The sequence below is a fragment of the Aquarana catesbeiana genome, linkage group LG01 (genome assembly GCF_042186555.1).
Source record: "Aquarana catesbeiana isolate 2022-GZ linkage group LG01, ASM4218655v1, whole genome shotgun sequence".
In the NCBI taxonomy this organism is placed as follows: Eukaryota; Metazoa; Chordata; class Amphibia; order Anura; family Ranidae; genus Aquarana; species Aquarana catesbeiana.
The window spans coordinates 240,747,576-240,759,806 of record NC_133324.1 but is presented as its reverse complement, the minus strand read 5'-3'; the positions used below and the strand labels follow the sequence as shown (position 1 = coordinate 240,759,806).

Here is a 12,231-nt window from a genome sequence, read left to right as displayed (position 1 = left end):
CTGAAGCTTCCCTCCAAGCACTTTGCATATTATTTTATATATACTGTGATTCTGTGCTTGCCAAATATACTGCAGAAATCTCCCTCCACGGTATCTGGCTGCAACCATTGTAACTGTGGGCAGCTGCTGCCTGTTCAATTCCTGGATTTACACAGACACCTCCATCTCTGCAACCCTGCAGCTCTCATTGGCCCTCTTATGACTCACCCCCCCTCCCTTCCTGGCAAACTCTCACAAGAGCACAAGAGTGAGAGTTGTGCATGATGTCCTAAGCCTAGGCTTTATATCAGACAAGAAACAGGAAGTAGGCTGTATAAAGGTATTTACTGGCAGAAAAAAAATGTTTTACTCTCCAAAATTAAAACAACAAGGTCAGAAGATTTAATAGATGGAAAGTTGGAAAAATTACTGAAGATGATGATTTCCAAGATTTGCCATCTGCATTTATTTTCCAATATCGTCTCATTTAATGAGTTAACGAAGTGATGAAAACGTTGTTTTTGTCCTGTATTTATAATGTTCAGTAAACCTCTTCCACATAGATTGTTTTAGAGAGTAAAAAGTTATGAAAAATGCAATAAAACTAGTTACAAACCATTGAAAGCACAGTTGGAGAACAGTTGTATTAAATAGGAAAAGATTTCAGTTAGCAGATATTTAAAAACAACAGGAATATGTTCTACAGTGGACAAAAAGTACCCGCTGCAATTGGTGTGAAATCCTATAACTTGCCAGTCTTTTTACGCCTACATTCCACCACAAGGGTCCTGTATCTGTTTGTCTTAATACCATTTCAAGCATGCTGTTTCAATAACAGCCTGTGCAGTTGAAAATGTTTTTCTGCTCACTTAAAGGTTACAGAGCACATTTTACAGCAGTTGGGGAAGCGTACAGCCTGCCACAAAACTGATACTTACAAGCACCAGCAGATAAGAATTATGTAGGTGAAAATGAATTCACTACATGCTCAGCATGTGTTAATTGTATATGAAAGATGAGTGATCGTAGGTCTATTACACTCACCGGTACATAATTTCTTGCATTGGTCATTCTTTTCTGTGAATAACACCCCCTTGATGACTTTCCTTTCCCAATAAATACATTTTGGAGTGTTTCCTGATTTTATCAGTTGCCGAATAGTAATCAGGAGTCCTGGAAGACTTCCCAGCATGATGTTTACATGGCAATCTAAAACACAGTTCCTAAATAATTGACATATTTAAATGCCATATACTTTAAAAAGCAGTGTTTAATTGCTGCAGCCTTATTCTTTTTTTTTTTTGTTCTAGAACAGAGATCTGTAATAGAAAAGGTTTCAATATTCTCCTTTCATTTTAAAAATTATAGGTCAAAGAGAAAAGGGTGCATCTATAATCAATAAATTTAACATTGTTGCCATGATGTAGACATGTGAGGGAAAAGATATTTATAAAGTCTTGGAGCCATTTTATCACAGGACCATTTTGATTTCTATAAAAGCTTAATGCCCTGTACACACGGTCGGATTTTCCGCCAGAAAAAGTGTGATCGGATTATGTTGTCGGAAATTCCGATCGTGTGTAGGCTTCATCGGACTTTTTCCGTTGGAATTTCCGACACACAAAGTTTGAGAGCAGGCTATAAAATTTTCCGACAACAAAATCCGATCGGTTAAATTCCAATCGTGTGTACACAAATCCGACGCACAAAGTGCCACGCATGCTCAGAATAAATAAAAGGCGAAAGCTATTGGCTACTGCCCCGTTTATAGTCCCGATGTACGTGTTTTATGTCATCGCGTTCAGAAAGATCGGATTTTCCGACAACTTTGTGCGACCGTGTGTATGCAAGACAAGTTTGAGCAAACACCTGTCGGAAAAAATCCATGGATTTTGTTGTGGGAATGTCCGATCAATGTCCGACCGTGTGTACAGGGCATTATGGCATGCCATTTTGAGAATGCTTCTGTTGAGATGAAAATGTGTAATAATTGTTAAGTCCCTTTTGATTTGGAACATACAGCAGTCAGGTCCTTCGATGGCTTCTAGCACACGGATCTAGGGACTAGTCCCATTTTAGGTTGCTAGTGAGAGGTTCTTTGGAGGGCTGAAGTGATGCATAGGGTAGAGAAGTGCAGGGTTGATTATTATGGTACCAGCTCACTGTCGTGCTGATAGACAGAGTGAGGCATTCTGTGATGATGGCTCACTGCAATTCACTCCTGCTGCAGACTCGGGACCCTCCTGTGTTACAAATGGATGGAGCACTAAACAGTCTTGTTAACGGAAATTTTGTAGAAAGATCTCAAAGGCAAGGCACAGCTGATGCTTGCGCCTTTAGTGAGGGAGTACATCATGCGCAAACCTCATCAGATGGAACTTACAGGATTGCAAGATATGAGTTTATAAAAAATCTTGTTTTGGTGTAAAGTTTTTAATTTTACTAGCTAAATTGTCTATTTGTTAAGAATTGGCAAGGTTGGGAATGTAACAAACAATATTGAAGTAGTGTTTTAGAAGGCAATATGTACAGGAGAGAAGTGCAATTGTAGGACAACTAACAGTATGTGCTGATAGTATGACAGTGGGCAGTATGTGCAGCAGAGGGGCAGAGAGTGTATGAAAGCAGTCAGTATATGCAAGAGATAATTGCTGAGGGTACGACAGTAGGCACTTTGTGGAGTAGAGGAGAGCTGAAGGTATGACATGGGCCAGTGTGTAAAGGAAAGGAGTGTGAAGAGTATGACAAGGGGAAGTACAGTGCCTTTAAAAATGATTCATATCCCTTGAAATTTTCCACCTTTTGTCATGTTACAACCAAAAACGTAAATGTATTTTATTGGGATTTTATATGATAGACCATCACAAAGTGGCACATAATTGTGAAGTGGAAGGAAAATGATAAATGGTTTTCATTTTTTTTTTTTTACAAATAAATATCTGAAAAATGTGGCGTGCATTTGTATTTAGCCCCCCTGAATCAATACTTTGTAGAACCACCTTTCACTGCAATTACAGCTGCAAGTCTTTTTGGGTATGTCTCTACCAGCTTTGCGCATCTAGAGAGTGAATTTTTTGCCCATTCTTCTTTGAAAAATAGCTCAAGCTTTGTCAGATTGGATTTAGAGCATCTGTGAGCTGCATTTTTCAAGTCTCATGAATATGCTTTGATCTAAACTGTTCCATTGTACCTCTGGCTGTACGTTTAAGGTCGTCCTGCTGGAAAGTGAACCTCCACCCCAGTCTTTTGCAGACTCCAACAGGTTTTCTTTTATGATTGCCCTGTATTTGGCTCCATCCATCTTCCCATCAAATCCGACCAGCTTCCCTGTCCCTGCTGAAGAAAAGCATCCCCACAACATGATGCTGCCACCACCACGTTTCACAGTGGGGATGGTGTGTTCAGGGTGATGCAGTGTGGCCAACCCCCCCGAAGTGAAGTTTCCTGGCAGTACGCCAAAATTTACAAATAGCACCAATTTTTTTTCTTACAAAAATCATGAAATTTACTGACAGAGCCACATTTTTTTGCTGACATTGCAAAACAGTACCTAAAATGACAGTTTTCAGTGCTAAATGCAAATATCAATATTTAAACTATAAACACATAGCTAGTGCTATTAGCAATGTGTTTGTTTTAAGTTAAACAAAAGTAAAAAAACATATTTCTCCATTGACATGAAGGTCAGGTTACTAAAACCCAGCCAGCACAGAGTTCCCCCTTACATCAGAGTCTGCAGGATTCCCCCTTACAGTGAAAGGGAACTCTTTATGTAAAGGGAAATGCTGCAGATCATGATCTAAGTGCACTAGACCGCCGCGACACTGCCAAGAGGACTAGCTTCTATTTAAAAATGGCGCCAGGCGGCACCGATATGTTACCGCACATGCGCCACCCAGCCGAGCGTGTATGAGCTTTCCCAAGCCCGGCCGGCTTCGGAACGGCAAATGCGCAGTTACATGGTCAGCTCGCGGAAATCTTTTTTATGTGCCTGTAACGGACATTTATGGGCAGCCCGAAAAGGGGCTTAAATTTACGGGCTGCCCATAAATTAACGAGCAGTTGGCAACACTAGGGTGATGTGCAGTGTTTTTCTGCTACACATAGTGTTTCGCTTTTAGGCCAAAAAGTTAAATTTTGATCTCATCTGGCCAGAGCACCTTCTTCCACATGTTTGCTGTGCCCCCCACATGGCTTTGAGCAAACTGCAAACGGGACTTCTTATGGCATGCTTTCAACAATGGCTTTCTTCTTGCCACTCCTCCATATAGGCCAGATTTGTGGAGTGCATGACTAATAGTTGTCCTGAGGACAGAATCTCCCACCTGAGCTCTGGATTGCTGCAGCTCCTCCAGAGTTACTATGGGCCCCTTGGCTGCTTCTCTGATTAATGCTCTCCCTACCCGGCCTGTCAGTTTAGGTGGACGGCCATGTCTTGGTAGGTTTGCAGTTGTGCCATAGTCTTTCCATTTTTGGATGATGATAACCTAACTCTGCTTTAAACTTCTCCACAGCTTTATCCCAGACCTGTCCGGTGTGTTCCTTGGCCTTCATGATGCTGTTTGTTCACTAAGGATCTCTAACAAACCTCTGAGGGCTTCACAGAAGAGCTATATTTATACTGAGATTAAATTACACACAGGTGGACTCTATTTACTAATTAGGTAATTTCTGAAGGCATTTGGTTCCACTAGACTTTAGGGATATCAGAGTAAAGGGGGCTGAATACAAATGCACGCCACACCTTTTTCTGATATTTATTTGTAAAAAAAAAAAAAGGAAAACCATTTATCATTTCCCTTCCACTTCCCAATTATGTGTCACTTTGTGTTGGTCTGTCACATAAAATCCCAATAAAATAAATTTATGGTTTTGGTTGTAACATGACGAAATGTGGAACATTTCAAGGGGTTTGAATACTTTTTCAATGCACTGTATGTGCAGGAGAGAAATGCAGAGGGTATGACAGCAGGCAGTATGTGCTGTAGAGGAGAGCTGAGGGTATGACATGGGGCAAAATAAGGAGGAGAGAGGTGTGGAGAGTATGAAAGCAAGCAGTATGTGCAGGGAAGGATTGTGAAGAGTATATAGAATTGCACATTTTTATTGCATTTTCAGATATGTATTGTGAGGCACCAGCTGACAGAATTGTGGAGAGTTTGTGTGTCACCTAGAGTCCTGGAGCCCAGGGGTTTTATAGAGTTTTGGGTGGAATAGTTGCCTTTGCTATATCTACATCTTATCTGTTAGCCAGACCTCATTAGTTAGTCTCAGCTGTTCACAGGCTGTTTGTGTGAGCTTATCGATGCTGAGGCCTTTTTTTCGAGAAAGTTTGCTGGTGGATGAAAAGTCTGACTGCTGACAGAATGCTCAAATGGTACATGGGTACATGTTTGTTTTTGTGGTGCCCTGTTAGTTACAAACTGACATACTGTAAGTTTAGTAATGACTTGGGTAAGCAGATGCCTTGTTTGTTTTATGTTATGGACTTGTACAAGGCCTATTTGCATTGAATTATGTTTTTATTACTGCCTTGCTGAATAAAAGTGCAGGCCAAACATGCTTGGACTGTTCTCAATATTCTGTTGAGGAGAATTGTAAATCTTGCCATGACTGTCAATCCATTCACATTTTCAAAGTCAGCTAGTACCCTTGGCTATAACTTAGGTCCCCTTTGAGAGATTGCTATAGATGTGCTGCTCAAGTCAATGCCGAAGTCCACCAGAATGTACCAGCACATACTGGTAGTCCTTGACTTTGTTACTCTATAGCTAGAAACAGTCTTAGTCCGAAACAGGTATTATTTCTAGGTGTCTTTTGACAGGTCAATAAATCTTTTCATTATAAAAACCACAAAATCTCTGCGCTTAGGACAGAGAAAAAAGAGAGAAAAAAGGAAAGAAGAGAGGGGGGAAGGTGGGGATGAAAGAAACAAGACGAAGGGAAAGTAGAACCCTCTATAGAGAGGAAAGATAGGGGAGAAGAGGACAGAGAGGAGAAATATTAAAGAAAAGAGAGGAAGGGCTAAGGAAAAGGTGTGCTGCCTCCCCTAGTTAGGCCCTCAAAGGGCTAACGAATGTAACAGAGTGTAGATAGGGGTTGTGGCGCTCCCTTATGGGGGGTATATAAGTGAATACTGATAAAGATATTATAATGAATAGTAAATACCATACGCAAAGAGTAAATTAGTGCAATAAATCTTGATGCTCATAAATTGATTAATACCATCAAAAAAATTGAAAAAAGTGAAAAAAATGAAAACATGATGAAAACATCCCATTCACATGTAATGGGCAAATGTGAAATATTAATCATTTGCAGGTGCTAACCAATAGGTGCTAATAATATATATATTGCATGTGCAACTCTGTAATTAGTCCAACGTGTCCCAAAAGTAAATGACGAATGCAAGCCAATAGGAGAAATAAATATAAAAGGAAAAAAATTAGATAAAAAATCCAAATGGGGTAAAAAATACAAAAAGTCTAATCAAAGGTGATATATTCAAAAATATATATATCATAACAAATTTCCAACTTGGAACGCAGCTGGACCGCACGCTGCGAGAAAGCTCTTCCTGGTTTCGGCTTCACCCATGGTGTAGTGTTTGCGGTTTTTATTCTTGTTCCCACTCGGGGATCAGTATATTTTAATAAAGCTTTTTAAATTATACTACACTATGAAGTGACATCTTTTCTTATGAGGATTTCTCTGGCGATTCCCCTTCTTGGACGTGGTGGTGTAAGGTGTTATGGATGACTGACCTGGGAACCCTGGGACAGAGGATAACAATATTTCAGCAACCACGGGATACCAACCAAGAGGACGGCATTGGAATCTTATAGTGTCTGTCACCCCTGCAGGGGTATTGGGAGCCGGTGAGTGGGGAGCCAAAAGGGGGAGCACAGAAGTCACGGATATCCTTCTCTGTGGGCACCACAGTCACCAATGCAGTTGGAACTTTGTTATGATATATATATTTTTGAATCTATCACCTTTGATTAGACTTTTTGTATTTTTTACCCCATTTGGATTTTTTATCTCATTTTTTCCTTTTATATTTATTTCTCCTATTGGCTTGCATTTGTCATTTACTTTTGGGACACGTTGGACTAATTACAGAGTTGCACATGCAATATATATATTATTAGCACCTATTGGTTAGCACCTGCAACTGATTAATATTTCACACTTGCCCATTACATGCGAATGGGATGTTTTCATCATGTTTTCATTTTTTTCACTTTTTTCAATTTTTTTGATGGTATTAATCAATTTATGAGCATCAAGATTTATTGCACGAATTTACTCTTTGCGTATGGTATTTACTATTCATTATAATATCTTTATCAGTATTCACTTATATACCCCCCATAAGGGAGCGCCACAACCCCTATCTACACTCTGCCAATAAATCTTTTCATGCCAAAAGTTTTTGAAAAGTTGTGTTGCTTGCTGAAAATTACTTACCTTACATCCCAGTGCTTCAGCCCCAAACTGATGGACTGGTGAAACGTTTTTAATACAAAAGCTATTCTAAAATAAGTGGCTGTTAGGGATAGAAAAGACTAGGACTTCCTGTTACCATTCCTAATTTTTCTTTAATTTATAACATGTTAACCTAATAAAACCCTGTAAGGATCAGGAGGCTCTCTAAGCAGAAAGTGTGCCTAAATTATCTCCAGCAAAATATAAAAATATGAAAGCAAGGTTAGGATCTCAGAAATTCTGCTTACCTGGCCAAACTGATCTAATTTACAGAGCCTTACATTAAAGTGATTGTAAAGTCTCGTTTTTTTTTTTTTTCAATAAAAATAACAAACAATACTTACCTCCCCTGTGCAGTGGTTTTGCACAGAGCAGCCCAGATCCGTCCCTTCTTGTGTCCCTCTTTGCTGCTCCTTGCCCCTCCCTCCTGTTGAGTGCCCCCACAGCAAGCAGCTTGCTATGGGGGCACCCGAACCGAGTCACAGCTCCCTGTGTCCATTCAGACACAGAGTTGTGGCCTGGCCCTGCCCCTCTCTCTCCTGATTGGCTGGCTGGCTGGCTGACTGACTTTGACAGCAGCGAGAGCCAATGGCGCCATTGCTGTGTCTCAGCCAATCAGGAGGGAGAGTCTCAGATGGCCCAGACATTCGTGGACATTGCTGGACAGAGATGGGGCTCAGGTAAGTATAAGGGGGTTCTGGGGCAGCTGCTGCACACAGAAGGCTTTTTAATCATAATGCATAGAATGCATTAAGATAAAAAAAACCCTGCCTTTTCAACTCTTTTAATGTAAAGTTAAGACCTTCTAATCGGGCATCTGAGGCTCAGTGAAAAGATATTTCAGAAGTTACGCAAACTGTATTTGTGTACTGCTTTACTGAATAAAAGTAGCAGGACAAACATGCTTGGATTATTCTTTGGTGTTCCTGTCACCTGCATGGTTTACTGCTGTTACTACCAGTTGAATCTGTTCCTTTTACAGAATGTTTTGTTGTGGTTCAGTTTATTATAAACAATGTGTTTCCTTTGTAGTATGAAGAGCTCATGGAAAACTTCAAAACCCTTCATAAAGAGTGTGAGCAGCTAAAATCATCTGGCTTCTCCACTGCAGAGATTAGACGGGTAATGTCTGCATTATGCATATATAAAACCATTTTTTGTTGTGTCTTGTTACTGTTTCTCTTGACGAGTCTCAGCCCACAGTGTCTCGGGTAGACATTAAAGCTATAGTAAACCGTGGCTGTTTAGAAAAAAAAAAAAAACAACTGTAAGGCAATTGCATAATGTGCTAGTATGCATCTTATACTAGCACATTATGAAATACTTACCTTGGAACGAAGCCTTCCATCAGTGCGCTGTCACCGCTTAGAGGGCTGACATCTTCCACTGGTCTTTCTGCCGGACCTTCAGAGCACATGCGTTGGTGACGTAACTGTCTGCATCCAGGGTGAATATCTCCTAAATGGTGCATGTTTAGGAGATATTCATTTTACCTACAGATGAGCCTTATTATAGGCTTACATGTAGGTAAAAGTCACCAAGCCGGCTTTACTACCACTTTAAGTCATTGCCTGGCTCAAGTGAGCATGGCCTCTGGCTACAACCTACAGCCTTGTTCTCAGTCATACAGGACACAGGCATAGTCTTATGACTTTGTCATATGTTTTTACCTTCAGGTGATTGGACATTGGCAAATAGGAATGAGCTCAGGCGTGTTTAGATGCTCTTCTGAACACAAGTGGCCAAGTATGCCAGGAGGCAGTCACCTGTAAAAGTGGACAATAATCTGCTGGGGACATTCCTCAGCCCACAGCTGCAGCTATACAAGGGGCAAGGGTAATTTTTCTTCTATCATATTTTGGGAGAAATCCTTTCATCCCTTCCAGACCTCCTAGTCCAGGGCCAAGTTTACCTCAAGTCCGGCTCTAAGCCCACCTAGCTGTGATGTGACCCACTTGTGGGTCCAGAATATCGTCTCCTGGGAGTACAGGCTGAAGTTTCATTATCCTCCTTCTGTCCCACTGCCCTCCCCGAGCTCCAATCTGCCCTCTTCCTGCAAAGCCTGGGGCACCCGAAGGCTGTGCAATAACAACTGCTTGCTATGGGGGTACCTGCGGAGAAGCAGTTTCTGGGTTTCAATTCCAACTTGTTTGTGGTTCCGAGGCCAAGGGCAGCATTTTTCCCATCCTTGACCTGAAGTCCGTACAATTTTTCCTTCAGGTACAAAAGTTTTGCATGAAATTAGCCAGGTCGATCATTGGCTTCCTCCATCTGAGGGATCACCTGGCTTCTGTGGACATCTGGGACACCTATCGGTGTGTTGCTCATCTCCTTGATCTGTTTACAGCTCCTTAGGTCCTCATGAAGGACCTGGCTTGTTTTGCTCTTGGGTGACCACATTCAAGATGACCAGCTGTTAAAGAGCTTGTCTGCCCAGGCAGTTGGTGTTATTTTGCAATGGGCAGTGTAAACACTGCAGAGCTTTGGGTAGATCCTAAACTTTTAAAAGTCTACATTGGATCAGATTCATTGCCTGAAATACCTGGGTTTAGTTTTGGACATGAAACAGAATGTTCTTTCCTCCCACTTTCAAATACAGACTCTTCAGTCCTGGAGGTTTCCCTTAATTCACCTTTGCATTAGGATACAGGGGCTGATGGTGGCATCTTTTGAGGCCATGCCCACTTTTACTCCAGACTTTTACCACCAGAACCAGGCTCTCCATGGCATTGTGAATCTCCAACCTAGCAGACTCAGGAAAGTAATTTTTTCCAATGACTTGGAAGATACTCACGACAGATGCTAACCTGTCTTGCTGGGGACAGGAGTCCTTGTGATATTGACGGTCCAGGAAAGCTGGTTGAAAAAGGAATCCAGAAATTCCCATTAACATTCTAGAACTCAAGGCCAATTGCCTATCTCTTTAGAGTTGGTCTCCTCTGCTTCAGGGGCTTCCACTGATGGTACAGTAAGTCAACACATTTATGGACTACATTAACCACCAAGGAGGCACCAGAAGCCTCACAGTTCAAGAAGACTTAATTCTGTCTTGGATGCAACAGCAGGTTGTGGCCATAATTGCTGTGCACACTCCCAGGGGAGATGCCATATGTGGATCTCCTCATGTGCAGGTTTGTTTTCAGGTCCAGGGATCCTCTGGCCTTCACTGTGGATGCTCTGATGACTATGTGGGACCAGTTCTCCCCCATCTACCATCCTCATCATTAACAGTTCCTCCTCATCATAAACATCTATCCCCGGAATGCAGGAGGATCCTGTAAGATCAAGATGGAGGCCATCCTGCTGATGCTTGTGACACCATAATGGCCCAGTTAATCATGGTATTTGGACATACCCAGGGTCCTGGTGGACACTCTGTGGCCGCTTTCAGACAACCCGGACCTTCTGTATGAAAGGTCCTCCATCCCGCTTCTTGATCACTGTCCTTAATGGTTTGCCTGTTGAAGGCCAGGCATTCAGGGATAGAGGTTTATCGATTGGCCATCCCTACGCTACTCCATGCTGGAAAGTCCACTTCTTGCTAGATCTACCATCACACCTGGAAAGCTCACTTTGCTTGATGCCAACAGAGGAAGTTCCATTCTAGGCCTTTGTGCAGGAAGTCGATCACATAGCCCCCCTCACATGCTCTCTGGTGACACCAAGGAATTTCAGCCTTGTTCTTTGGACACTCAAGTGGCCTTCCTTTAATTCTATCATGGATATTACCTTGCTTGACATTAGCCACTTGGTTGTTTTTCTAGTTGTAATCTCTCCTGCTGGGTGAGTGAAATAGTTGGCAGCCTTCTTGTATAACAAACCAATTCCGGTGTTACACAAGGATAAAGTTGTCTTGGGTCCTAAGGCCTCCTTTGCCTGTGGTTGTCCCTTCCCTCCACCTCCACCTCCACCAGGATATTGACCTGCTTTTTTTTTTGTCTGACTCTAAAAATGCCCCATAGAAGTTTTTTTTCCAAGGTTTGGGCATTGTCCATGCAGCACAAGATTTTCTCTCTGTAATGGCTTCCTAAGGCAAACCATAGATGATTCAGTGTGAACCCTTATTCTATGCCTGTGTTCTGTTCCGTACTCCCAGGAATGAAATTTACAGGTAAGTCAAAAATCCTGTTTCACTGTATAGCTTACAGCAGGGGTCAGGAACCTTTTTGGCTGAAAGAGCCATGAACGCCACATATTTTAAAATGTAATTCCGTGAGAGCCATACAAAATGTTTAAAACTAAATACAAGTAAATGTGTGCATTTTATGTAAGACCAACACTTTTAAAGTACAATAAGTCTCTGAATTCTTTTTAATAACGTTGTTATGCTGTTGCTAACCAATGATGAATAAAGTACTTCTTACCATTAATGCGACTTCTGGTGCTGCATGGTTTTGCTGATGGCTTTGTAGTCTGGTTGATAAGTGGTGAGGTTAAGCTTCATGCATGCGTTGAGACTTCCATCCGTTAAAATTTATAACATTTTAATATTCCCACAAATGTCATTGCAATTTTGTCAAATTGTTAAAGCATTTAAAGTAGCCTGTCATACTTCATCTTTTTTGCAATGTCAAAATTTAAAAAAATGTATATTTGTATGTATTTTCTAATTAGTTAGCAATTTGTCAAAATTCCCAATAATTAAAGCTCATACAATCCTTAGGACATCATAGCTATGGAAGAGGAAAAGGATCAGCTGATGAAGAGAGTTGAGCGCCTTAAAAAAAGGGTAAGGAGGAATCTGATACTGTAACATTTCAATGT

The 12,231-nt window shown here is 41.3% G+C and overlaps 1 protein-coding gene across 1 annotated transcript in view; it reads left to right on the top strand.

Moving 5' to 3' along the window:
• IFT81 (intraflagellar transport 81) overlaps positions 1 to 12,231 on the top strand; it is a 230,339-nt gene that overhangs the window by 48,375 nt on the left and 169,733 nt on the right. The window contains exons 5-6 of the mRNA XM_073626490.1: positions 8,500 to 8,589; positions 12,131 to 12,196. Of these exons, the coding sequence (XP_073482591.1) occupies positions 8,500 to 8,589; positions 12,131 to 12,196 (156 nt within the window). The remainder of the gene's footprint in view (positions 1 to 8,499; positions 8,590 to 12,130; positions 12,197 to 12,231) is intronic.